The sequence below is a fragment of the Hyaloscypha bicolor genome (genome assembly GCF_002865645.1).
Source record: "Hyaloscypha bicolor E unplaced genomic scaffold K444scaffold_126, whole genome shotgun sequence".
In the NCBI taxonomy this organism is placed as follows: domain Eukaryota; kingdom Fungi; phylum Ascomycota; class Leotiomycetes; order Helotiales; family Hyaloscyphaceae; genus Hyaloscypha; species Hyaloscypha bicolor.
Genome location: NW_020194628.1, coordinates 1,766,012 through 1,791,408, shown reverse-complemented (window position 1 = coordinate 1,791,408; position 25,397 = coordinate 1,766,012). Strand labels below are relative to the sequence as shown.

The 25,397-nt window shown below is 49.7% G+C and overlaps 7 protein-coding genes across 7 annotated transcripts; 4 read left to right on the top strand and 3 right to left on the bottom strand.

Annotated features, from left to right (window-relative positions):
* Positions 1–24: 24 nt before the first annotated feature.
* On the top strand, positions 25–560 carry K444DRAFT_617652 (uncharacterized protein). Its single transcript, XM_024881168.1, has 2 exons — positions 25–448; positions 506–560. The coding sequence occupies exon 1, from the start codon at positions 147–149 to the stop codon at positions 366–368; it is 222 nt and encodes a 73-aa protein (XP_024732091.1). The 5' UTR covers positions 25–146; the 3' UTR covers positions 369–448; positions 506–560.
* On the top strand, positions 388–1,541 carry K444DRAFT_538631 (uncharacterized protein; the record flags this gene model as incomplete). The annotated part of the gene is made up of 3 exons (XM_024875557.1): positions 388–504; positions 822–959; positions 1,149–1,541. The coding sequence occupies 3 exons, from the start codon at positions 388–390 to the stop codon at positions 1,539–1,541; spliced, it is 648 nt and encodes a 215-aa protein (XP_024732090.1).
* Positions 1,542–6,167: 4,626 nt separating this feature from the next.
* Positions 6,168–7,753, top strand: K444DRAFT_696891 (glycosyltransferase family 31 protein; the record flags this gene model as incomplete). Its single annotated transcript, XM_024887912.1, has 2 exons — positions 6,168–7,103; positions 7,180–7,753. The coding sequence occupies 2 exons, from the start codon at positions 6,168–6,170 to the stop codon at positions 7,528–7,530; spliced, it is 1,287 nt and encodes a 428-aa protein (XP_024732089.1). The 3' UTR covers positions 7,531–7,753.
* Positions 7,747–8,863, bottom strand: K444DRAFT_100198 (uncharacterized protein). The gene has a single exon (XM_024870247.1). It carries the CDS (start codon positions 8,549–8,551, stop codon positions 7,982–7,984), a length of 570 nt encoding a protein of 189 aa, XP_024732088.1. The 5' UTR covers positions 8,552–8,863; the 3' UTR covers positions 7,747–7,981.
* Positions 8,864–12,709: 3,846 nt separating this feature from the next.
* On the bottom strand, positions 12,710–13,610 carry K444DRAFT_100166 (uncharacterized protein). Its single transcript, XM_024870246.1, has one exon. The coding sequence runs from the start codon at positions 13,493–13,495 to the stop codon at positions 12,920–12,922; it is 576 nt and encodes a 191-aa protein (XP_024732087.1). The 5' UTR covers positions 13,496–13,610; the 3' UTR covers positions 12,710–12,919.
* A 2,936-nt stretch (positions 13,611–16,546) lies between these two features.
* Positions 16,547–18,343, bottom strand: K444DRAFT_100132 (uncharacterized protein). Its single transcript, XM_024870245.1, has 3 exons — positions 18,279–18,343; positions 17,806–18,077; positions 16,547–17,758 (listed from the first exon to the last, which is right to left on the bottom strand). Exons 2-3 carry the CDS (start codon positions 18,010–18,012, stop codon positions 16,721–16,723), a joined length of 1,245 nt encoding a protein of 414 aa, XP_024732086.1. The 5' UTR covers positions 18,013–18,077; positions 18,279–18,343; the 3' UTR covers positions 16,547–16,720.
* A 4,351-nt stretch (positions 18,344–22,694) lies between these two features.
* Positions 22,695–23,600, top strand: K444DRAFT_634029 (uncharacterized protein; the record flags this gene model as incomplete). The annotated part of the gene is made up of 1 exon (XM_024883692.1): positions 22,695–23,600. One exon carries the CDS (start codon positions 22,695–22,697, stop codon positions 23,598–23,600), a length of 906 nt encoding a protein of 301 aa, XP_024732085.1.
* Positions 23,601–25,397: the final 1,797 nt, after the last annotated feature.

Genomic DNA, 25,397 nt, shown 5'->3' with positions numbered 1-25,397 from the left:
TCTTTGGCTTGTTAGACTGTGGAGGAGGCTTCTTGCCTTTCGAGATCGCAGCACCAAGGAAGGCGCAATCCAAATATTGGACCATTGTAAGGTGAATCTGTTTTGTGTTCAACCCCTCTAATAGCAGCGTTGAACCCCATGACTCAATGACCCATTGTCAACTACGTGCCCTAATTCGTCTGCTGAAAAGATTACATCCCATCCCCCGACTCGATTCATCCCCACAAGACGACTACTTTCGAGGCCAGCAAATGGTAGGTCAAAAGAACCACCGAACTCGATACAAGCACCGCTTCGGACAACTTAAAGCTCTATCTGCAATCACCTTCATCTCCATAATTCTGTTCATCTACCTTCGGAGATCCTAAACACCAAAATTGTGGCAAGATGTGCTGGCCCTGCGATGATATCGTCGTCGAAGAGCAGCCAAAGAAGAAGAAAAACAATGGTGAATATTATTGGGATCCTGTTATTAAGGGATGGGTGAAGCTTACTGGTGTTACAGTAAGTGTTGCTATTTCTTCGATCTGAATCCCTCTGCCTTTGTTCTTGCTCCTGTGCTATAGTTTGTTCCGGACGGGTTCACCTTCCTTCTACATCTATCCGATCTTCGAAATTCACTTTCACAAACAACGTACAACTTCAAATCAACGACATCGTCATCATTGAGTCACCCTCAATACCATCCTCGACATCAATTGCCATCCCTCCCAATCCTCGACACGACCAGCAGTTCTCCCACAACGCGACCTGACCTGTATCCCAATTACCACCTCTACGAATCCAAAAGCTGCTTCGTCATGGTCACTCCACCAGAGCAGAACTACCAACCCCAAACTCGCGACACGACCAATGGTCCGCATCTCCACACCTATATCCCGCGCTCCGATGGCACGATCGTGGTCGGAGGCATAGCCTACGTCCCTCAGACATTTGGCTCCAATGTCACTGCAACAACAGTCCCAGTCGGCATGGCGTTCCAGCCAACAGCTCTCCCTTTGCCTACTGTACAGCTTCCACCTAAACACCTTCAATATCCTCTCAACTTTCCTTACTACATCTACCAAGGAGCAAGTTCACTCTGAGGCGATTTTTCTTTTTAGCTAAATATATTCCATCTGGAGAAAGTGCTGACATCCCATTTCTAGGTCCCACCCGTCGTCTACCAACAACCTGGCTACATCCCCCAACCCCAGCCGGTCTACAACCCATACGCCCAGCAACCCTACGTCACCCAACAGCAACCATCTGTTGCCGGCCTTCCGAACTTCAGCATCATGCAACCCACGTATGGCGCGTACGGTCAGACAGGTACTGAAGTCCTCGCTCAACAAATGGCTTATGCCCAAGCCTCAAACATTAACGAAAAGCAAGAAATGAAGCCCGCTGATGATGATCCTTTCCGCATGTATTGGGTCAGAGAGCATGATGGCACTTGGACTCAGAGGAACCGCATGACAATTGACAGTGGTGACATTGGAGATTGCAGATGGTATGCCATGGAAGGACAATTCTATGCGGTTCGATTGGCTACTGGTTAAATGCGCATCCTTCTTTGGGCAATTGAAGGGTACGTTTACTTCCTCGTATACTATCTTGGTATGGAATATCTAATGACTGAGAACAAGCTGGTCTTCGCTTTGCCAGGGTCTTGCAGGAATACGAAGACACGAGCGACGATGACATGAATCAGGCAGAGGCTTTTCAGACTGGCGTTACTTGGGAATGGAAGCAAGAAACGAATATGTTGGACTGTGATCTCTGCAATGCTTTCCTTTTCAGTTTCTTTGGAATGGTACATCCACTTCCCACGCAGCCTAGATCACTTTCTACCTGAGAGGAATCCGGATGGCATGGACTCGAAGGGGTTGAACCTTGCGTTTGCTTAAGCAGAGCGTTGAAGAAAGTTTCAATAGAATAGTCTTCAATTGAACTCCTTACCCAACTCGTATGTGGTAGCCGATCTTCCTATTTCTTGATTCTCCGAGCGGCTCAGCACTTGGCGGCCACCCCTGAAGTCTTCCTCATCTGACGAAATCATCATGGCAGTTTGAACTTTGGAATTCTCTCACGGTTTTCGAGGGGAAACCAGAGATCGGAACAACGTCATGAGTCTTCCAATGTATCGACCAATTCGTAGTCAACCATTTATATTCTGTTCGGCCATGTCACGTGATCACCCCTTTCTTCCCAAGGTTGTTTCAAAATCGCTTTTTCATCAGTCTTTCGTCATCTCATCAACAATCCCCTAAGCCCCTCCTTCCACTGGACTCAACGCTCAATGATCAGACATACAAGGATACAGAGATACGAAGACATCGGTTCTCAGTAGGTAGACATTGATCATGAGATGAAACTAGCTGCCAAGCGGGCACAGCAGCCTCAACTTGCGTCGCCACAAACCAAGCCTCAAGATGCGAGTCAGATTTGTATATCCGAGATTCGATAGGCCTATAGAAGAAATGGATGATATTATTCGAGGGGGTGGCATTTTTTGGTGTTGCAAGTGTGGTTCGGTGGCTGTACAAGACAGTTGGGAAATGGTGGAGGGGAAGGACAGTCGATGAGAAGAGGGGAAGGTATGAGCTTTTGATGAAACAGGGACGTTATAAGTGGTGAAGCATCAGAGGCAATGCTAAGGATACAGAGCCGTAGGGACTTGGTTCTCATGGGCTCTTCAGAGAGTGCAAGTGCAACAAATTCCCGGCCTGCTCTGTCCTTGCAATGAACAAGTGTTCAACTCTTTAGTCGATTCTTCTGTGATAGAATGCACAAAACGAAGTCGTACATTCAACTGAAGTATTGTCCCAAAGTTTGGAAGAACATTCATAGTTCTTCTGTATGCATGCACATTTAATCCCCCAATCCAGGATTCAAGTCTTTAACGCCATAAATCAGAAAGGCTACACTATCAGTCCCGCATGAAGGCGGATTTCCCCTTCTCTTTTTTATCCTCCCTATGTTATTACTACTCTTCAGGATGGTAATGCATCCAGCCTCAGTCCTCCGCATCTTCATCTTCTCTGATCCGAGGGTCCCCAAAAGACTAATTCCGAGCATTGGGATGGAGCCAGATTGTGCATGAGTTCAAGCCCATCGTTGCTCAATTGTTTCAACGTTCCTGCAAAGATGTCGCTCATAGCTTGCTTGGCTAAGCTTTGATCAATTACAAAGATGGCCCAGTATGTCAACGGATCAGTCTCATTTCGGTTCCGATTACAAAACTACTCTTTAGGCTTCAAAGGTCACCTCAAAGTCAAGCTATCCTCGACCCTGAGCTGAGTCTCAGGGGTCAAGCGAGCTTACCCCTGCAGCGATCCGCGTAAGATACACGACGAGGACATGATCTTAAACCGGGAGTTCTGAACGCAACTTGGGCATTTGCAGTTTGTAAGTTTCTTAAAGTCTTGTTGCTATTCTTTCGATGATCCAACGGCATACAGTTTGTATCCCTAAATTTCATGGAGTCACGCCCATTTGTGGGCCCCTCCAGTAGACAATGCCTTAAAGAGCAAGCACTACTTCTTCTTGGAAGGGTCTTATCATGCACTCGATCATCGAAAAGGGAGCCTGGGCGACGATTTTTGAAGATGGCCATGCCAACAAACGCGTGCAGGCTCGACTCGAGGCGTATCAACCAATCTCGTGCTTTGTACGGAGTATTGAGGCATTGACCTCTTGAAATCGAAACCTCCCTGGGTGATTTGTCGAGAATTTTCATATTGGATTTATTATAAAGATTTTGTGAAGGCTTACTCCTAGAATTGGTGCTCGGCCTTGCAGCCATTAATACACGTGACTGTCTATTTCAAAGTATGCCAACTAGAATAACAGACAAACCTAATGTTGTTTGACCAAGTCTCATGCCCCTTCTCTTCTTCTCTTCAAGTTATTATCCTTGTACATAATCGTGCGTCAAGACGTTCACTAAAGCTCCTGCGTCCCTGCGGCGGGTTTTGGTGCGTATCAGCGATACGGTTTTGTTACAGCAATACGGTCGTTTTTGTAATAACTTCCACAATTTCACAAAATTAAAATTTTTAAGAAGCTAAAAATTGCACAATTATCGGGCGTACCTCTATATAAACTTTCTTTTAAGATCCTGTGTTGCGTTGTAAAGGCATTAAAATTTTTAGATTTTGTTTGTTAGAGGGGGAAAAGCAACCGTATCGCCGGAACAAGACCGTATTGCTGATACGCACTAAACCCACGGGCATACAGGGACACAGGAACAGAGGGATACAGGGATACAGGAATGCAGGGACGCAGGGACGCGGGGTCTTTAGTGCAAGTCTTAACGCACGATTAGAGCAGTTGTTTAATTTAAGGCATTGCATCTAGCCCGTCACAGATTTATTTTATACGCTTTTTAAAATCTTTTTAAAATAAAAGTAAATATTAAATATATAAATATAAGCTGTGCATGTAAAGTGATCTTTGTTGAATTTTAAAATTAAGAAGTAATTTTTTTATTTTTGAAACTTTTATTTATAGTATTCTTATTTTAACAAGATTTCCCATTTTCAAATAATAATATATAGTTTGTATAATATCAATAATATAATTTAACTTTATAAAATTTGCTATTAATATAAAAGTTATTAAATATTTGGTTTTGGACCAAACAGGTGCATTCAAGGAGGCCGCCTAACAGCAAGCACAACAAAACCTCCTCATCGACTGCGCTCCACAAACAAAGCCAAGCCTTCGATGCCTCAATAAACCGTTGAAGATCTTCATCAGATACTCCGTTCGAGGCGGAGGCGCATTCAAGCATCCACAATCGGGGGCGCGACATCGAAAATCTCCGGAAGCGTGAGTCCCGAATCAATCAAAAAGAATGCCCCATTGGTGTTTCACAACACTCGAGGGCTGCAAGCGAGCGGCATCCAGCCAGATTAGGACGGGTCGCTTTCTAGGTCTGGTGTACGAAAGGGGGTTCCAAGAAGTCAAGAGCACCCGCTGCAAGGCGGTGAGACGTTTGGGCCAATCAATACTATAGGATGTTGGCCTTAGCCCCACAAATTACCACTTTTAGCGGTGGCAGAACCAGGGGGGTGCTCTTGACTTCTTCCAACCCCCTTTCGTACGTAGTACTGTATGGCACAGTCTCCCGGTCCGGCACTGCCTGCGGCCTGCCATGCAGCCAGCCAGCCAGCCAGCCATGCGGCCAACCACCTCACCTCGTCGCGGCTGCTGACCGAACGGACTTGGTCAGCAGCCTCACTCAACAACCTCCTCCTCTCCCCAGCCAAAGCTTGCCCGTATTTTGTTTACTTGGTCCAGAGGTTGGACCTGGACCTGGACCTGGACTTGGACGTGGATTTGAACTTAGACCTGCCCGGAGCCAAATTCAAAATTCCCTCGTTTCGGAAGGTGAACTCTGCTCCGTCTCAATTTAATATCGGCCCATGCAAAATTGGCCCGAGGTCTGCCTCAGTCTGACCGGTTGCAACAATACGAGCGCCAGGAAGGGATCGACAACGCTGCGAACCGCAACCACCGCGAACCAGCCCGCAGATCCGGTCCCAGCTGCCCGCCCATGCCTGACCTTCAGCTGTCGCCGCTCAAAACAGATTGGCTTGGTTTTTGCGAGAATAGTTGGGGGCGTAGGCATGGGTGTGGGCACACTGCAGCCCCCACCTGGCGCAACCAGCCTAGCCAGCCCAGCCAGCCCAGCCAGCCCTCATAAGCTCACCTAGACGCCGCCCGACTCCGGGAAGAGAAGGAGAAGCAAACATGCTACCCTTCTTCTGATTCAGATCCAGATTTCGATGCCTGACTTATGGGTCCAGTCCCTTTACCAGAAGACCTATCGTCTGGCAGTAGCTGACCGTCATCTTCGCTCGTCGTCGCACCCGCTGGACACGGTATCCCTTCCCTCCCCCACCATCCGGTCTTCACCGGGCTTTCGGAAGCCGGCTTGGCTCCTCTCCATGTTCAGCCCTACGACCTTACGTCCTCCTGGTCGCTTCCTGAGATTCCGGTTTCTGCTGCCCGCCATCGTCTTCTTGGTCGTTGTGCGGCTGTCGCTGCCTGGCGGAGCCGGCAGAGCGTCGATTGAGCGATGGGGGTTCTTGCGGCACGAGAACCAGACTTGGAGTGAGACAGATCAGACGACGGTTCCCGACGACAGATTGAAAAAGCCTCTCGATCATGACAGAGATATGCCGAACCAGGAACCGATTAAGGAGGATGAAGGAGCAGGAAAGGGCAAGTATGAGCCTCCCAATCATGGCCTCCAAGAAGCAGGCCAGGACCAGAAGCTCGTCGACAAGGTGTGCGGAGGCTTGAGAAGTGGAAAGCGGATTGTGATAACTGTCAACACTGGAGCGACTGAGATTTTGGAGCGGGTCCCCACAATATTGCAGACATCGCTACTATGTGCACCCAACGTCTACCTCTTCTCAGACCTCGCACATAAATTAGGAGATCGCCAAGTCTACGATTGTCTAGACACCGTCCCCGCTGAAGTGATGGACGGAAACCCAGACTTCGACCTCTATCGAAAACAACTGGAGCTCAAAGACCCAGTTCGAATTGCTGAATTCCTGAAGGGGATGAAAGATCCGCGGAATTCAGACATAGTAGCAGCTTGGACACTGGACAAGTACAAGAAGCTGCATATCCTCGAGAAGGTATGGGATCTGAACCCAGACATGGACTGGTACCTCCACGTCGACGCCGATACCTACATCATCTGGTCAACCCTTGTTGAATGGCTCGCAAAGCTCGACCCAACGAGGGAGTCATACCTCGGCTCTGTATCATATATCAACAACCTCCCATTTGGACACGGCGGAAGCGGGATGCTTCTGTCCGGCGCCGCGATGCGCAATTTCGTCGTCCAACACAACGGAACCGCCGGCCGCTGGGACTACAAGATGCAGAATGAGTGCTGCTCCGACTTCGTCCTTGCCCAAATATTAAAGGAGTATGGAATGGAGCTTATAAATTCGTGGCCGACGATTCAGGGGGAACCTCAGAGCTCGATTCCGTTTGATGGGACTCATTGGTGCGCGCCTGTGTCGACGATGCACCATGTGTCGCCGCTGGAGGCTGCGCAAATGGGAGCTTTCGAAGCAGAGCGGAAAGACAAGACTGTACGTATTATATTCCAGGAACAGAAGATGACTACCAAAAGTCGAAGGGCAGTTTGCTGATATGTTTGATACGCAGAAACCGCTCACGTTCGAAGAACTCTTCAACGGCCTCGTCTCCGACCTGATCCCGCAAAACCTCGATGACTGGGACAACATGGCGCTAGGGCACACCGCAGACGATGTCCACTCCTACGCCGACTGCGTCGACGCCTGCAAGAAAGATTCGAAATGCTTACAAGCACAGTGGAAAGGGGAAGAATGCGTGCTGGGCACGGATGATGTGAAGCTCGGTGTGAAGCATGTGGAAGGGGATGAGAACAAGAGGTGGAAGAGTGTCTGGATGAAGGAGAGGATCAGGGAGTGGGCGGAGAGGCAGAAGTGTCATAGGAAGATGAAGTTTCCGTTTGAGGATGGGAAGCATCCTTGAAATGAAGCATGAATGAGAGCGGGAATTCAAAAGGACGGCCAAGTGATTAGACGCATAGGGTATGTCAGGGAAGACATTAACATGAAATTTGCTGTTCGGCGTTCAGGGGCACGGGATGTAAAATGAATAAAAATAGATACCACTGCGGTGTATGATAGACATCATGATGGGAAAGGGCAACACGCCGCCCAGTATATATATTCAAAATCAAAATAACATTGTCATAAAGCAGGACACCGTTCCAATCTCCAAACAGCCTAGATGACTAACTCGCTCCAGAAGACAAGCTCCCCAGAATAGATCAATCTTGAAATTGAGCACAGAGGTCCCGAATGCTGAAGGAGCAGCAGTTGGGAAGGGGGAAGCCTGAGCCGGTCGTACTGGAAGATCAAGAAGATCCCCCCCTCCCAGCCGAAAACGGCGAAAGGGGGCTGTCCCAATGCCAGGAGAATCAAAGTGTGGGGTACGGGGATGGGTAAGGAGCCGTGTGGTGTGGATGTTTGCCATTCGTCGGGAACCCAGTTGGAGCAGATCCTCCACCTCCAAGGAAACCCGCCCCATTGTCGGAATTCACACCGGTCGGCCACGAGCCGTAGCTGGGCGGCGTGGCGGTTGGGAACTGGCGTGGCACGTTTCTCGATTTCGATTTCGTGGGTCGAGGGTGTGGACCTGCGCTGTGATGCTTAACAGAGCCAGAAGGGCTGGCGGCCCCATGGCCGCCATGATGTGGAGTCATCCCTGTTCCTGTTGGGAAAGCAGGGAAACCGCCGAAACCTGTTCCTGAGGGCATGGTGAAGGGTGGGGAGTTCGTGGGAGTAGTTGGAAGGGGTTCTTGTCTTGGGAGCAAGCCTTCCTTCAGGGAGGGATGAGAGCCATGAAAAAAAGGAAGTGCTGTGGTCGTGCTGAATAAAGCCAAAAGAGCAGGGTGCGTGAACTTCATTTTGAATGCTTGTTTGTACTGCTTGAAATGCCCTGAAACGATAAAGACTGTGTGATGCAAAGTTTGAAGGAACGAATGCATAGAAAAGCACTTAGTGATTTATATACTCCATAAGACTGAACTGCGCCGTTTAGGCCGCGTACCGTAGCTATTTACTTCAGATGAATTTCTACTGAAATGTATCGCTTTGATTGAACTCCTCAAACTCGTCATCAAAGAGGAGGCTGATCGCTCGATGAAGCTCCTCTCAATCTCACTAGTCTTACCGTCCTCAATTTATCGCCAACACAGTTGGAATAAGTTCCCCCGCATCTAAACAATATCAAGTAAGGCGTCACTCAACGTCATTGAGTGCGAGCGTTGAAACAGAACGTGGTGTGTCGGATTAATGAGAGTCGGGACTTGTGTCGGACTTAAATTGAGGACACGCACTAAGGGCAGGGTTAGATAATCTGTTTCGAAACACGGTTATCTAGTTAGTAAGCTGTTCTAACGTCATATGTTTTTTAATAGGAAACATGAACAGGGGCCGATCAGAGACGTAAGCTTCCCTCTTTCTAATCCACTTGAGGACTGCGCGATCACGTGTTCAAAGGATGGATTTCAGTTTCACAATTCGACGTTGTCGGTCCAAAGATTCCCCTGCTTCAAGGCCATTCCTTCTTTGACTTTATGTGTTATTAAATCGGACGCCGTATTAACCAAAATCCAGAGGGTCGAGAAAAAGGTGGTGATGACTTTTATCCCCTGTTACCTTGATCGATGTGGCGCAACTACTGCCTCAAATCCAATGTCAGAGAAAACCAGATAGGAAACGAAAGCAGAATCTTCAATAACATCAACTTCCAACATAAGATTGACAGACTGTTTCCAAACCTGTACGAAAGGAAATATAATTTCAAGCAAGGGTGAGCTCAGCATGGCCGATCCCTCGGTGATAGCAATTCCAACCGCTAGCGACGAAGTTGCTCGCACTGGAAGCCGCCTCGAGAGTCTCAGTACAGAGACCCTGTTTCTCATCTTTGTGAAAATTTTGGTGGCCGGATAAATCTTTCTCTTTCCTTTGCCGACTCGTCTGAAACAACTTCACTCAGGAGATCTTCCACCAGAGCCAGAATAGTTGCAAAGCAACTCCTCGGGTGTGACAAGGCCGCCCTTTTCATATCACAGTGCCCTCGTGTCCAAGATTTGACGGTGGATATCCTCCAATTCTCCGACGTTTCTTCTATGAAACAATTTTACAGCCACCAAGGGGCGGAGAGGGGGGGTGCAATGGGAACGCTCGCCCATGCCTCAAGCCCTCACCGACCTGATCTCTTCAAGAAATTTCCGCCTTCACGGCTGATTTTCGGCGTGAACTTGTCAATTCCCGCAGAAAATCCTGTGTCCATCAAGGCTTTCCAAACTAGGTGGCGGTGGAGTTATGAGGCAGACCTTTCAACAATGTGCTGCTCATGAGCTGCAGAAATCTCGAGTCTCCGGCCCTGGTGGAGACTGGTTTAGATTTTTTTCCGCCCAAGGCGTAGGAGACTTTCTCCAGTTCGGGAATTGAGGATTGAGGATTGCCATAGGGTGTACAAGTCGGAAAGATTCGACAACATCTGGGATCTATCGCGGCTCCAGTACTTTCATATAGCGTATACTTCCAAACCTTTCTAGCGAACCGACGAGTGACAGAACTTGTTGGGCTGAAGAAGCTCGAAATTTGGCGTGGAAGGAAGATACGTACTGTATGGCACCCTCAGGGACCCAGCGATGTATCGGATACGCTGGAGCTGGTGCTGGACAATAATTCCAACCTGCAGACATTGGAAGTAGGTGGCATCGTTGTTCGAGATTTACCGATCGTTGCAAACGCAAGACGTGGGAACTTGCGAGTTCTCAAACTTCGAGAATTCGCTGAGATCAAGGAAGCGCAAAGATCAAGGAAGAACATCAAACGCGAGTCTTTCAAAGACGGTCTAGCAGCACCGCCTAAAGAAGATCCTTACAGCGAATTTCACTTTCCAACAGTTTCTTTGAACAGTTTGAAACTGATCCAACAATCACGCACGTTCATTACCGAACTGGATTGGGAATTAACGGAGCAAAACGATGTGAATGCATGCCAAACCACAAACCCCTAAAAAAAATGCTAACGCTTCTCAGTATATCGAGTATTTGAACACCCTTTCGAAATTCGAAGATCTCCGCACCTCGATTCTCCGGACTTAAACGATATCCAATGAATTCAGTAACAAGATCATTGGTGTGAACATAGTTCTGGAGTCTGCAAAAGAAACCATGTCGAACCTACCAACACAACAGTCAACCGTTCTGCTGTCGAAATTCACGATGATCGTGCTCAAGCGATTTTGGGTTCCACTCAACATACCACCGCATCCAGAATGTGTCAACTGGGGTACGAAGAGCTTAGTTACTCGTCGCAATTTTGTGTTCTTGAGGGTAGGAGATGATGCCCGGGTTGAAGTCGTCGATCGAGAAGTTTCAGTATTTCGTCCGAAAGTCTGCTCTCATGGTCAGCACATGCCTCAACATAGGAGGGAGTGCTCATGTCACCATTGATGGCAACGAAATGACAGGTTGCAACTGTATCTTACCCATGAAGCGTTGTGATCCTGTCATGGAAGAAAATGTCTCCTTGAGCCTGACACCATCAATACCCAGTGATGGCTGGGGAACAATTTACCTTTCTCCATTTCCAGCCGTTGGTGGATTGAATGTGATGCTGAACAGGTGGCATCGATCGTCGAGCAAGAATTAAACAATCGTGACTTCTCTCATCTCCCATTGGGCAGCCTCTTCGAATTCGCCAACATTAGCAATTGCAAGGCCAACTCTCCGGAACTGACCATCCGTATTTGCCGGCATCAGAATCAATCAATTGATGGCATTCATTAAGTGTGCGGTCAAGATAATGGTGAGACGTTGATATATGAAGAAGATAAAGGCCATCCAGAATGTTGGCGTCTGAGTCAATAATTATATACTCCTAGGAGTCGCATTCATAGTTGATCAACGGCTGCCAAAATTGCAATCAAAGTCCATGGTTTCTCTCCTTGCCGGAACCAGTTTCCAAATGATGCCCCAACACGAATCGGATGTTTAGACCTCCACTTCGAGAATGGAAGCCAAAGACCGCACAGGACCATGGAAGAATAAGTTAGTTGACCGAAGGGATCCTTTCCTCGAGGAACAACATTGCAAGTAATGAGCTTTACTGCAACAGGAGGCTCATAAAGCGGCGGCAGGTTTAAATTCTCTCTCTTAACATGGCGTATGCAAACCTGAGGAGTCAAACGATTGATTGGCGCCTTGATCGATCCCCAGCTGCAAGATGGGGCGATATAGCTCTCTGTTCTGACAGAACCGCGGTCTATATACCATGCCAAGCCACGATGAATATCTTCAAGCCATATCCAAGCTCTATAGGTGAACGCTGTCCGTTTCGTAACCTCACTGACAATGCCCGAAATCGCTGGGGATCTATCTTCGCGGAGTGTCAGATCACGTTTCCAAGGCTTCGCAAGAACATGTACTTCAGGATATCCGTGGTTTGCTTTCGCCGTCTAAACCCTCAAACTATCGATGTTTTTGACAATCCCAACGAAGTCCTTGATTCTCATAATGAATGGCACTCGCAGCGAGTATATCTTCTTGGAGTGTCCAGCCACGTTTGGCCAGATATCCACCAGAACTTTGGCCAGCGCGGGGGCTTCTCTTGTGAGACAAATACACAAATTCATTATCTGAGCTGGTGGGAGAAAGCATTTTGCTCCCATCAACTCCAGAAATACTGCAGAATGGAGCAACGAAAACATTCTCACCCGACAACCTGTGTCGGTCGAGAAAACCATTGTGGTCGCCTTTCGTGCCATCAAGAGCTATCGTCAGGATGGCGTTCATGTAGTACTCCTGCATCCTACTTGAGTCATTGTCCCAGTCGTCGTAGGCGTCTTGAAGGATACATAAAGAATTGATCCACAAGTAGCGGTATCCTAAGGCTCTCGTCACCTTTGATAGCATTGCGAAAAGTTGGGGACAAACCATTCATGTCCATACCACCTAGAAGTTGAATCAGGCTGTCCGAGTCGAGAACAAAACGAGCCTGAGTTCCCCAGCAGTGAGACAAGGCCATGAAAGTGCCAGGTTCTCTGTGTGTCTCAAATATCTTTGGAGATGCGGGGTCATCGGTCGGACTCACATCAATGACTCAAGTGGGCAACGGAGTTGAATCTTGGGAATTTGGGCAGCAATCGAGATGGTTGTTAATCCATTCTCGTGTCCATGCGTGAATCCGTTCAGAGCAAGATTCAGAATCTGGTTAGTCCGCGATGGGACGACCACGGACGGCACCCGACGTGGCGGTAATAAAACCTGACAGGTCGTTATGGGTTGCAGAACATGGTAACTAGGAAGTAATTACCATAGTGGGCAAATAGACCTAGGCTAACGGGCAACCCAGCCTCCTCTTTCGAAAGGCCCAACCGTCTCACCCTTCAGGAAGAACTGAATCTCTGTAACTCCTCGACCTAGCGGGTACTTGGTGAGGAAAGTACTGGTATGTGTTCGATAATAGATCTGATGTAAGTCATCCCCTTGATGAGTGCGTCCGCCAGACTCCATTGGAGTGGCACCATTGCGAAACAAGATCTGGCAAAGCTGGCACCCACTGTTGGCTGAAGTTTCCAGGTCTGTGAACGAACTGTGGTGTTTCGGGAAATTGGTAGAACCAGGTTCATAAACATGAGCTCCTGCTTCAAAAACGATTGATGAGCAAAGACTGCAAAGCATCATCAATCTGAGCAAACTGAGTCGGGGCTGGGAACAATTGGTGCATGTAGAAGCCGCTGCGCAAAGAGGGGGCTGAAAAGGGACGAGAGGAACGGAAGCACCTTGGCAGCGTGAAAGGTGATAGTAGAGTGAAGGATCGAAACGGTTGTTGTCGAGAGCAGGGGGAGGAGGCTGTCGTGAAGCGCTGTGTTGAACCAGTGCGCCACGTGACCTTTCTTCTTCCAGCATCATCAAAGGCAAGAAAAGCCAGTGCTTGATGCTTAACGGAAAAGGAAAGTATTAGCAGAATTGCGAAGACGAACTTGAAATAACATCGATGCTTTCAATTCTGGCTCAAATAACAAATATACGCTCGAGTGACATATCTACGAGTACTGCAACCGCCAAGAGATTTATAGAGAAAGGATGCACTCCACCCGAGCAAGTGCCTTCCACCCTGGATATCCCAACAGTGTGTCGAAATGATGGCTGCGAATTGTCTTCCTTTCTGTGTGACCGCAGCATCATCTGCGGATGGGAAAGAACATGCAAACAGAGCAGTGCGATGTTGCGGTCACTGGACCAATGAGTTTTTCAACTACAATCCTCTTAGGACCTTTCAAAACCTCAATTTGAGCTCAACGCCTCGGTTCGTGCCATATTGATGCTCTTCTTCAAATCGCGGGAGTGTCGCAGAACGTCAAGCAGTTCAACATCATTCTTTCACTTGAAGGAAAGTCAACTTGGCCAATCAACCAAAGCCCAAATCCTTGCACACCGAACGCTCCTCGGACCCTTAAAACGCCACAGCCATCCATCCCGCAAGTGTGCATAAAATGCCATCTAACGATTCGGCATCAGCGCCTTCCACGCCGATCAATTCTGACAGGTTGCGCCCTCTTTGCCCCGAAACCTATGTCCGACTAAAAACTTCCGCCCACCAAACAACCTCGTCTTCCTTCCCACGCCACTCACCGTCCGCGGGAACATCTCAGGATTCAATCAGCTATCCAGATCCTCCGGAAAACTCGGCATAGGGCCAAGCACGGGTGGCGGTTATCAGTTACAGGGAGCATTTCGGCGCGGCACAGGGCTCTGCACACGCGGATTTGCGGCTGACCAGGGGCGGGACAGAAGGAACGTCATGCAAGAAGGCCCTAAGATCCAGTGATTTACGTCAGGGTTGAGCCACATCCTCAAAGCTTATTTCGTGTTCACGCCCATTCCCTTTCCAGCACAAACAGTTTTCAAGCGCTTTCCTCCCTGTTCTCTCTTCATAGGATTGTTGCAACCGCCGAGGATGCTCGAAGGTTGAAATAACCTTCCCGTCAATCCCTTTCTGCCATTCTCTGGTTCTTCAGCGATGGGCCGTGGTCCGGAACCCCGCATCCCGCGGAAATCCAGGGTCCTCGTCGTGCTGAAAACCATGGGACCGAACCCGGGACACTCGGATGCCATTCCCAAACCGTGAAAGGGATCCAAAAGCTGTGCATCCGAATATGGAGGCGTCAAGGATTTGTGGCAGGTTGGAGAATCCTTCTACCGATGTGAGCAGGAGTTGTGACGTCTCGGGATGTGAGGGGGGTAGGGCGCAACGCCATGCCTGCATTCGAAATGGTGTATTAATATTGAGTGCCGAGAAGATCTGCATCTCAAGACTGCCATCATGATTGGGGCACATTCCGAGGCTGACCATTCCTCCGCGCCGTCAAAGCTGTACGTGCGTAACGGAATTGTCGATTCAGCCTCAGCACCCCGCCTCACAAATGTTCCTTCGCTCTGACCTCACGCACTGCACTCAAAAATAGCCCCACGAAATCATACCAAAGTCAAAGCTTTAATCTCCTAAATCCCTTCCATCTGAAACCCATTTATTCAATTGCTATTAAACAAAAAACATTTTTATCAGATGAAGCCAACATGACGCCCACGACACAAAATTGACCTCGGTTGAGTGGAATTGGTTCTCTCCTCTCCACTTATACCCCACCCCCTATTCTCCATCCATCAAAACCGCTTCAAACGCCTGTCAACCACGCGACGCACACCTGTCACCTCAAAACGGAATTGCCGTTGTCAATCCCTCGCTGCTAACCCCTTCCTCTGCCCTTCAAGTTTAACCTCCCCACGATCTCTGTCCGGCCTCAACCCATCACCCCGCTAGGCCCTATAGCCCACCCAGCCTCGGAAGCATCGGAGGACTGCTCATAAGTAGCTGTCACCCTGTCACAATTCTTGGCATTATTATTCGGAAACCGCTCCATCAAAGCTAAAAAACGGTTGACAAATACTCCCAGCTGAATCACATGCGCGGCTGCGGCATACTACTTAGCTTTGGTGGACCTTCCTCGCGGGTCCCAAGGGTCCACAACCGAAAGAGAAAAAAAAAAGGGTCTGAGATCATGGCACCCTTGCAAACCCAATCTTGAAAGTCCACATGGCGATGCACTGACGCTCAAGCCAAAACGGAAACAGTTGACGAAAAGAACAGGGAAGGGGTATCGGCGTTAACGTTTGTCCCCCCCCCTCTGGGATAACCGCGGAAACAAGGGCGGAAACAAGGGCGGAAACAAGGAAGGGGGAAGAGAGTGGACTCGTAGAGGCACCAAGGATGCAAGAATACTTTACTGTCCTGTACTAGACAGCCTTGGCAGTGGCATTGCGTCTGCGTCCCAGCCGCGCAGGAATTGAGGTGCGAGAGGCGCGTTGACATCTCGTGGCTGAACCTGTGCCGTGTCTTGGATCTTGGAGAGAAAGTCAGAATCACGTTCCATGGTCAACGTGCTGATAACGCCTCAAGCGTATATGTGCTGTAATATGACGATTAGGGGTACATGAGCGTGTTTGGGAATGCTTTTGATAAGTTGTAATATATATATATACATTTCTGAAAAGATATTTCAAAGCTTTTGGGAGAATGCGAGGTCTGTGTGTAAGACATCATCTCGTTCCTTGAATCGAATAAAACTCCCTGTTCATGCATGCATGCTCCCAAGTTTTTGTGCCCCTCCCCCGCAGTCATTGTATCCCCATTCTTCACCCTTTCGTAATCTTACAGCGTACTTTTCCATAATCCGTAGCTTCGTGAAACGTGATTCGGGTCTGTTCCCTGAGTCTTCTTCCTGGTAGTCTGATCCCCTCTTTCCCATCCCAATTTCGCAAATCCCATACTCCTGCGGCTCTCCAGACCAAAGTTGGATTTGAGAAATGCATCTCCATTTCTAATTCCAGTTAATGGCCCATTCAATTTTCCAAATATTGAACAGATCCGTTCCTCATATGCTCTCCCTCTTCCCCATGCTCTGTATCGCTGTTCCTGACCTCAAATCGTAATCATCATCACAACTCGCCTCGCCCTCACTATCCCCAAGCGGCACACTGCCCCTCTTCTCCCTTTCGTCACCATAATCACTCGTACTTTCTCCATGAAGAAGATCACCGCTCCTAGCTGATCTGGCATCAGATTCAGCGCGTGCGTTATTGATCATTGTTGGCAGCTGCCGTCGACGTGCGTTGATGAACCAGTTCGAGATTTGATCTGTCCAAGTTAGCTTCTGTGACTCGGAAACCGATTTGGAACTGGTTCTCGGCGTTCAAGAGCCCGCAGAAAATCAACTGTGGGAAGAAAGGAGAACATTCGTAAGGGAGCTTACTCATTTGAAGTCCAGTCTTCCTCATCAGTTCTTGCTTCTCGTCCTCGGTGGGATAGGGATGTTGCAAATGAGCCACAAACCACGCCCTCAATTTATCCGTAGTCTCTTTCGGAAGATTGCCTCTCCGCTTTCTCTGCTTGCTGTCGTTGCCATCATCTCTCTCCAGCCCGTACGAGAAACTGCTTCCAGGATAGATATTGTGGTGGTTATTCGAAAAAGGCGATCTGTCGTGTGTGAGAGGATACGTTGAAGGTCCAGAATAGGATTGGCCGCGAGGTTGTTGATAACCATATGACAATGCTGGATGGTAAGAAGAAATTGGAGGGTCAAATTGGGATCCGGACAAATGTGGGTAAGTCTGTGCTCCAGATCTGGACGACTCCAAGGCGTATTCCGAGAAGGTACTTCGTCCCCGTGGAACAGCATTATTGTGGCTGAGAGTCAAAGATGGAAGACTAGGTAGTGAAGGCCTCCAGTCCGATCGACTGACACTGGAAGAGTCAGGGAGTGGAAGACCTCGAGTCACACAACAAGGGCTGGTTCGATTGGAACCTGCCCAGTTCTCGGTGGTTGAGAGAGTATTGACCCGGCGTGCCGACGCCGTTGGTGATAGTGCTACACTTTGGGACCTTTGCAATGGTCTGGAGGGACTTCTGTACATTCTTGGGACAACATGATCTCTTGACTCGATATCTCGACCATCATCTGAAGACAACCTCCTTCGTTTGTGTAACGATGGTGACTGGACGTATTCAGGAGGTGTGATGAGAGCTGCGACCGCTGTTGGGGAATACGAGATGGCAGAACCGGTTTTGTAATCTCCATCCGCTCGACCAGTTCTCAGCTGAATCTCCGGGATAGCCTGATTGAATTAGAATATGGCAGTCTGTAGTAACGGTGGTAACAAACCTGTCGAATAGATGGAAGCTCAATCTTTTCAGGAGGAGATCGCGGTCTTGATGGAAGATCCAATTTTCTCCCTTCATCCCACAGCATAGCACTCGGAGAAGGGAGTAATTGTGGTCTCCCCATGGTCAGCGTCGACATGCTGGAGGCTTCGGCAATCGTTTCGTTCAGTTGTTGCGGACTCTGAAATCGAGAGGGCGACAATTCCATGCCAGAAGAAGATGTTTTTGTTCTCAAGGAGAACGAAGAGGGGAAGTCAGCACGATAGGAAGGATCTGATTTGCCATAGTTAGCAGACATCCGGTGACATTTCTGCAAAGACAGATACGATTTTTGGCCACTGGAGAAACAAAGATGTAGAGATGGCAAAAAGTAGATAGAGGATATGATGGAGGACCCCTGACACTAGAATGCCAGACCATAAAAGTATGACAGTGCCAAGGCATGGATAGAACGGCGCGGAGACCTGTACGTACCCTCCCAAGATCTGCTTCCCTCCCTCAAAGTTGGGTTTAGTCCCGTCCAAAAATGGAGCGGAGTTAAGACTGCGGCGGCCAGCGTTGCGGCTTGGAGGTTAACCTTTGGTGAGCCCTCTGGGTGACAATCCTCGAGCGGTCGCCGGTGACTCGTCACTGACGTCCAAGTGTGATGCTTACACCAAGCAAACCTAGATGCGCACAAGGCTTATGCGGATGGTCGATGCTGATCAAGTGTGCTGGCCTCGGCTTGCGATATATACCGAGTGGTGGTCGACATATGTTGTTAAACGTGGTATTGGTATCGAAACATTCGCTCTTGAAGTAAGTAGGTGTGGAGGGGATCTCTTAAGTATATCAGTGCTTGGACCGGTGGTCTGGGAAGACAGATCAACGGGCCGGTGCACAGATGCTGGTGCTGGGAATTTGCTAGACAAGTATAGGGCGTAAAGCACAGCACATAAGCGTCAGGGGCTTGCTCTGGAAAAAGATGAAGTTGAAGCTTGTAGTGGCGTCAGAGTTGTGCTAGAACGACGAAGGTTCGTGCTCAAGTTAAACAGCTTAGTGTTCGATTGAGAAGAGTGATTTGAGTAAACATGAATACCCCGTGAGGCTCTGGAAGCTCAAGAGGCGAGTGTCAACCAGAAGTTTACGACGGCAGTGGGCAGTGGGTCCCCCTTTCCAGATTGTCGTAACTGGGCCAGAATATCAGATATGTGGTACTTAACGGAGAAGAAGAGAGTACACGAGGAGAACCTCCAGGGCCGGCCCAATATGGATGAAGAATGGTCGGGTTTTGGCTAGTACAATTAGTCGTTGGGCTAAGGTAGTCGGTGGCACATCCAGCACTAATGAAGTAGCGTGTGAAATGCTCAGTCCAGTGGGCACCCAGCCTGCAAGCCCAGCCTTCAAGCCTCCAAGGCAACCCACGACCCAGGATGTGCGCAAGGTGCATCTAGAAATTCCCCGATGGAAACATCGATGCCGAGCAGGGGCGCGTTTGGAGATGCAACCAGCCGAACGGATGGTGGGGACCGGGTCCTGTGGATGGAAGCCTTGCGATTCGATTAACACAAATGCTGAGCCATGGTATCACCACGGGCACTGTGGCATCTCGAGTTCTGGCAGACTTGGCTGATGGGTGAAGCTGGAGAAGACTGCGGGTGAACAGATGTGGACCGGTGAGCTGTCGTAACTTGACCGGGATTGCCTGGCCAGCCTGTACAACAGTGCAACGTCTCAGGCACAGATAATAATACCGTACTTTGGTAATCCATGGATGCTCTAGCGGCCAGTTTAGAGAGGGTGCTGTTGTAAAATTCCCAGCAGCCTCAATGATAACTGGCCGAGGTATGAGCGGTATCCTTCCGTGTGCAATCCCACGTCAACAACAAATCAATGAGTAAGCATTGAGACTTCTTTATGGAGAGAGTATGAGAAAGTCCTGACTTGAACGGGTGTATCTTCACAGGATCGCTAGAGCTTTCGTGCTCTGTCGACAAGGCGACAGTGGTGAAAGACACAACTCTAGTCTGGACTCGACCTGGGGCTGCTTTAATGCCCAATCCTCAGTAGAGTGACCAAATTTTAAGCCTTGCTGGCTTATCCCTTTCATGTCAGAATCTTGTTCGCAGCCTCAAATATATCTAGTCAGAATCCAGCCTATACTTATTATTGGAAAGCCACCTATCAAACTCGCCTTCTGTTATGGTTCCTGCGATTCACGTTACTTTTCCAGCCAGCCCTGCGCCACGACTCCTGACTTTGTTCTTCACCCTCGGCATACATAGACGTGTGACACTCTCCAAATAATTATGCGCAGTGGAGCCTAAACAACTGTGTAATACTCTGTATGTGTGCCGTCATTCAGAGTGGGGGCTCGCGGGCTCGCCCTTAGGATGAGAAGACAGTGAGACCGAGAGGAGTCCATGAACGACTGTCAAGTGAGTTTGGCATGAGTTCCGGATGGAATTCAGCACACCCCCAGGGTTGACAATAATCAGGCAAAATCCGGAAGTTTCGATTGGCTCTTCATCGTTCATCCTCCGTCCGTTTCGCTCAAGGCCCTTCGCAAGCCACAATGTTTTTCTCGAGTTTTGACAGTCTTGGAAGGACAGGGTTCAGGCATGCTGACAGGGTTCGTCACAATTGGAAGGCAATCATGATCGACGCTGGCGGAGCTCTGCCGTTGTCAAGGAATCGCTTGGCTGGGGAAAGGAAATAAAGATGTGAGGTGTAGGGTTAGGCTTGCGAGATAGCCCGGTTTGGGGAATGAGATTGCATGGTGGACAGTGCGGAGCTGCTCTTCAGTGGCTACCCAGTGACTTAGTCGCATTTAGCAGCGAAAACCTACCAGTTCCGAGTTCTGCAGTGCGGCCCGTTTTTATTTTTGATGTATTCAAAACTGTGCCGCGAACAGGGAGGAGATGCTGTTAGTACTGTGAAGGGAGAGTGTCTCTTGTGAAGAGAAGATCTTGCAAGTTCAGATTTCTGAGAACTTCTCTTCAGTGCAAACTCGATGCCCGTTGGACTGTCGGAGACCCTGTTTTCATCTGGCATGCATGAAAGATCTTTCTGGGTCCCTGGTAGTGTGGACTTTGACGTGAGCAGGGTGCAAGCCCCATTCCAAGACCCTCCTCAAGACATCCTCGTGCATCATCTTTGCTGTCTTTTGGAGCCAGCCTTACCCGAAGTCCAGTAACGAACCGAACGTGGAAGAAGAGAATCCTCATAATTCGAACTCTATCCTTTCCCGTATTGTAGAGCTCCCGCGCTACTTCACACGTTCCCTAGTAGAGAACAGTTCAAAGTCACTCAAGCTTCTTGTACTGTACCGCGAGGCGTCCCCGCACAGGTTGTGGAAATATCAGCACATTAGAACACCCGTCCCATGAGTAAAGCAGCCACATCTGAATGCCGTGACAGGCCTTTGTGCTACATGATATTTCCAGAATTGGCCAGATGGCCATAGCTCTGAGCTTTTCCCGTTTTTACTTTGTTTGCTCCGCCCCAAACGTTTCTTGCATGGAACTCGTTCAGATCGCTCTCTGGAGAAAGGCATGACACAGATGCCGTCATGAGCTGTAGAGCTCCTATCGCATCCCTTGAATCAAAGCTCGTGAACCTTGTAGTGAGATCGAGGGACAAACCTCCCAGGTCAGTAAAAGCTACCATATCCGTCCACGCCTGGATAACTGTGTGAAAGCAACAAAGGTTCGCTCTCCCAGACTCTTAGCCCTATCTAGGTCCCAGAGCGCATCATAGAGGAATGTTTCATTGGAGCAACGAGGATCTGCAGGTCTGCCCGTGATCAGTGCTCGACTGTAGAACTGCACTCAGTTGGGGAGCCGCCGAAGTATTCACTAAGATCCAGTTGGGAAAGATCTGCCATGGAATCTCAGCAATCAGGAGAGTGTGAGACATGTGAGCATTATTCTGCAGCCAGCCTCATCATCTGACGCAGTGCTTCTCCTGTGGGCGTTCTTCGAGAGCGAGGGACCGAAGACGTTGTACAAAGAAAAGCGGAAAGCGCTATTTCGGGAATACCAGAGATGAGACGAAATCTTTCCTGACAGGTTCTGAAGCGTCATAGTGCGTGAGCTGTGCGTCGCCCCGCACTGGTGTTGTTCTGGATAAGCATGCGAACTTAGTTTCATGATGGTGCTCTGGGAATAAATCGTTCTTCTGGATACGACCCAAGTTTCCTCCGAGAGTTTGACATGTCTCAGCCACAAGCCATGGAAGAAGGGTCAAGCCGCCCCTGAAACCGACGATGCAGGTCGAAGCTTTCTGACGTCCGATTTCCGAGAGGAGCAGAAAGAAGCCTGCCAGAACGGTGGACGGGGGGGGGGGCGGCGAGTCATGATTGACAGCATGGATGGCGCGGAAGAGCCCACACTTCATCTGGCTGGCGATCTTCGGGTCTGCGGCCACAACGAGGGCGCATGACAGGGTTTCTGGTTGCCATCCTTGGGGGGGGGTTGTCCGTAGCACAGTCGCTTGCTTGGTTGCAGCATCATTTCCCGGTCGATTGGAGGTGGGTGGAGGTGGTGGTGGAACGTATGGCGAGGAGACGAAGGCGCTGCGATGACATGTCGTCGTCGAATGCCGGCGGATGGATCGAGGAAGAAAGATTACCGAGCTGGACCCTGTAAATGCCCCGGCTCGCGATTCCTCTGGCAAGCTCAAGCACAACGTCGCCGGCCACTCAGGGTCAAAGCTGCACCGTCTGCCACCGTCTGCACGGCCGACACCGCGTGCACCTGTCAAACTCGCCCGCTCCCCCCCCCCCCCCCAGCTTCCCTGCCGCCGCTACGCCCCATCAACACAGTTCTAGTTCTGGAGGATTTGGCGTCCCGCCTGCCAGTTCGCAAGCTTCGCTCAAACGGGTATTCCATGCTTCTCCCGGCGCGCCTCATGTTTGGGCCCGATGGAAGCTCCCGCACTCCGGCCCTGAAGGCTGAAAGCTCGCGCGAATTGCACGGCATGCTGCCACGCTCGACTCGAGACAAAGCGGGAGGTCGGAGAACACGACACGGTTTAGGATGGAGAGGGGAGAGGAGAGGGTGGCGAGGGAGGAAAGGGAGGAGAGGGAGGAGTGTCATTCAAGGAGGGGCAGGCACCAAGGGCAACAACGAGACCCGTCCTCAATCACCCGGAGCTGCAGCCCTGCAGCGGACACAAAGTGCTCACTCAGCACCAACGTTGATCAGAGATCAGGATCCTATCCTCGTACTCGTACTGTGCGAAAGTACTGGACAATGCTTACGCGACTTCGCCAATCTGGCAGGCGGCACGCAATATGCAGCTGAATGCTGTGTGGGGTCTCGGCCACTGTCCACAATCAAGGTGGCTGGCTGGGGACTTGTCCGCTGTCGCTTTGCCTCGACGAGTGGCATTCCGTCGCCCAGTTTTACCAACCGGCGGCTGCACACATATTGGGAATTATGGATGGCTTCGTGGAACAGCAATGTACGGATTCCCATGTCGCGAATGCATCTCGCCGTCTACATCCAGCCTTCCGGGCTTCATCCACTTCGTCGGGCCTGCCCTCGAGATGTCAAGTTTCATGACTCGTGCTGGGGTCTTCCACAGACACAGACAGCGGCACAGCCATCCGGGAGCCGGCAGGGGCCGATTAGTTGGAGCCTGGATGACAGCGATCACCCCACGAAGTTGATTCACACTCGAAGATGTAGTCCAATCCGAGGGCCATCAGCGTCACCCTCACAAACAGAGTGCGACGACCCCTTTTCATCTGGCACCCTTGAAAAAACATCTCGAAATTCAACCATTGACTTCCTCGCGCACCAGGTTCCCTGACCTGCCGATCGAGGCGATCTCGCCGATCCATCTGGTCCAGAACAACATCTTTCCCTCCCGAGTGGGAGAATCGCATGCCAAGTCAATACTTTGTGAAAGCCGAGGGACACTGCCACCGATCATGCAGCACTTGCCATCTGGAGCATGCGAAGCAAGAGAATCGTGGAAACATACAGCAGATCCTGTGAAACTTTGCTTGGAACAATACCTGGTAAGGGTCAATCAAGTGCTAAGGCCAGATGGAGTGGAGTTCGGACAGAAATACCCTGGTCCACCCCGCTGCAGACTCAGCATCCCTGGGAAACAAGAAGGAAATACGGGGACAAAGGAGGGACATTCAAGGCGTCCAACATAATGAGAATGTAGTGTACGAGGATTCTCCTGCAATGGCCCGATATCCCACGGACACCTGCAGAGCTGAACCCAGGAACAGTCCCACGTCGAAGGTGCATGGATCTGGTTAATCAGAACAGACAGCTGCCACAAACGACCCCTTGAAGACGAGATGTTTGGCGCCTCATTTGAGGAAGGCGAGGTTTGAGGCCTCGAAGCTTCGAGCTTTCCCATTTTTTCCCATGTCGCGAACTGCCAAACAGCACTGCCACAACCTTTTTTCTTGGAGCAGTCCCGAATTGGGCGATCAGCAAGAGTCAATCCAGGTCACGTAACAGAAGTAAGGCTCGAGAATTTCTACCCCTCGCACATGTGAAGGACCCCTCATGAGCTTGGTATTTTCACACCAACTTCCCACCGACGTTCCATTAAGGCCTAAAACTTTCTCGCTCGATAGCATGACTCTCAGCTTTAGCTGAGAATTGTTGCTGAGTTCTCTGCCATATATTATTTTCGATAACAATTAACTATGCGCATACCCAAAAGCATTCTGTACGCATTGGGCCACAATTACGAACGAAGCCTGCCCGTGGCGCTATTTGGCCCCTACAATTTAGAACAACGCCAGACAAACTTTTCCGGGGGAAAGTGCAGCCGCCAGCTACCCGAGGGCTAACAACTTTCCTACCTTCTCTGCTTCTCTACTGCGATACTGGCCCTACTTCGTCACTTTGGGACTCGGGGCATTCTTTTCGGAATCCTGTCCTCCGCCGGTGACACTTCTAGGACCACCTCGTACCCTGCCCAGGCTGTCAGGCTACAGATAGCTTACAGCGGTGAAGTCGTCGCTGAATCGTGACAGTTTGAGCAAGCCACATACGACAAAGGCTCATCACTGACGACCTTTAGAACCTGTTCACCTTCTATCCTTGCCGCTATTGAAAACTAAAAGCACCTCCTTTCGCCCGAATCCACCTCAACTCTCCCAATTATTCTTCGCACGGCACTTACCGAACAATACGATATTTACATCCATCTCCGCGGGGCTGAAAGGAGCTTTTCTTGCCTTTTAACTCTGTCTGTCGTGGTGCGGGTAATTGCCAAGATGCAAGAGGGCAACGCCAATTCATTTCTCGACACTTCCCACCGCACAAGGACATTCAAAAACTTCACTATTTTTCCTACCCGCCGAGCAACAACACGAATAAAAAGCGGCCTTCAGCAAGCTACGTAAGTCATCTGCTGGGACAGCGGTATTTTAACCACACCACCACCAACACAATCTCGACATCCCGGCATGTTCCAACCCAAGCAGGATACATTGCTCAACCACCTCGGTCGCCGAACGTTGCCCTCTTCTCAAGTCTCACACCTCCACCAGCTCCAACCTCCATTTTGGATTGTGAGCTAAGTCAATTATGAAGGCACTCACGTCACAATCATTTCTGGTTCTTCCTTCAGAAG

Coding starts and splice junctions, on each gene's coding strand:
- K444DRAFT_617652 (XM_024881168.1), top strand. CDS start 147: ATGACCCATTGTCAACTACGTGCCCTAATTCGTCTGCTGAAAAGATTA.
- K444DRAFT_100198 (XM_024870247.1), bottom strand. CDS start 8,551: ATGCATTCGTTCCTTCAAACTTTGCATCACACAGTCTTTATCGTTTCA.
- K444DRAFT_100166 (XM_024870246.1), bottom strand. CDS start 13,495: ATGATGCTGGAAGAAGAAAGGTCACGTGGCGCACTGGTTCAACACAGC.
- K444DRAFT_100132 (XM_024870245.1), bottom strand. CDS start 18,012: ATGGAATTGTCGCCCTCTCGATTTCAGAGTCCGCAACAACTGAACGAA. Junction 17,759..17,805: donor AGCTTCCATCTATTCGACAG/GTTTGTTACCAC, acceptor TAATTCAATCAG/GCTATCCCGGAGATTCAGCT.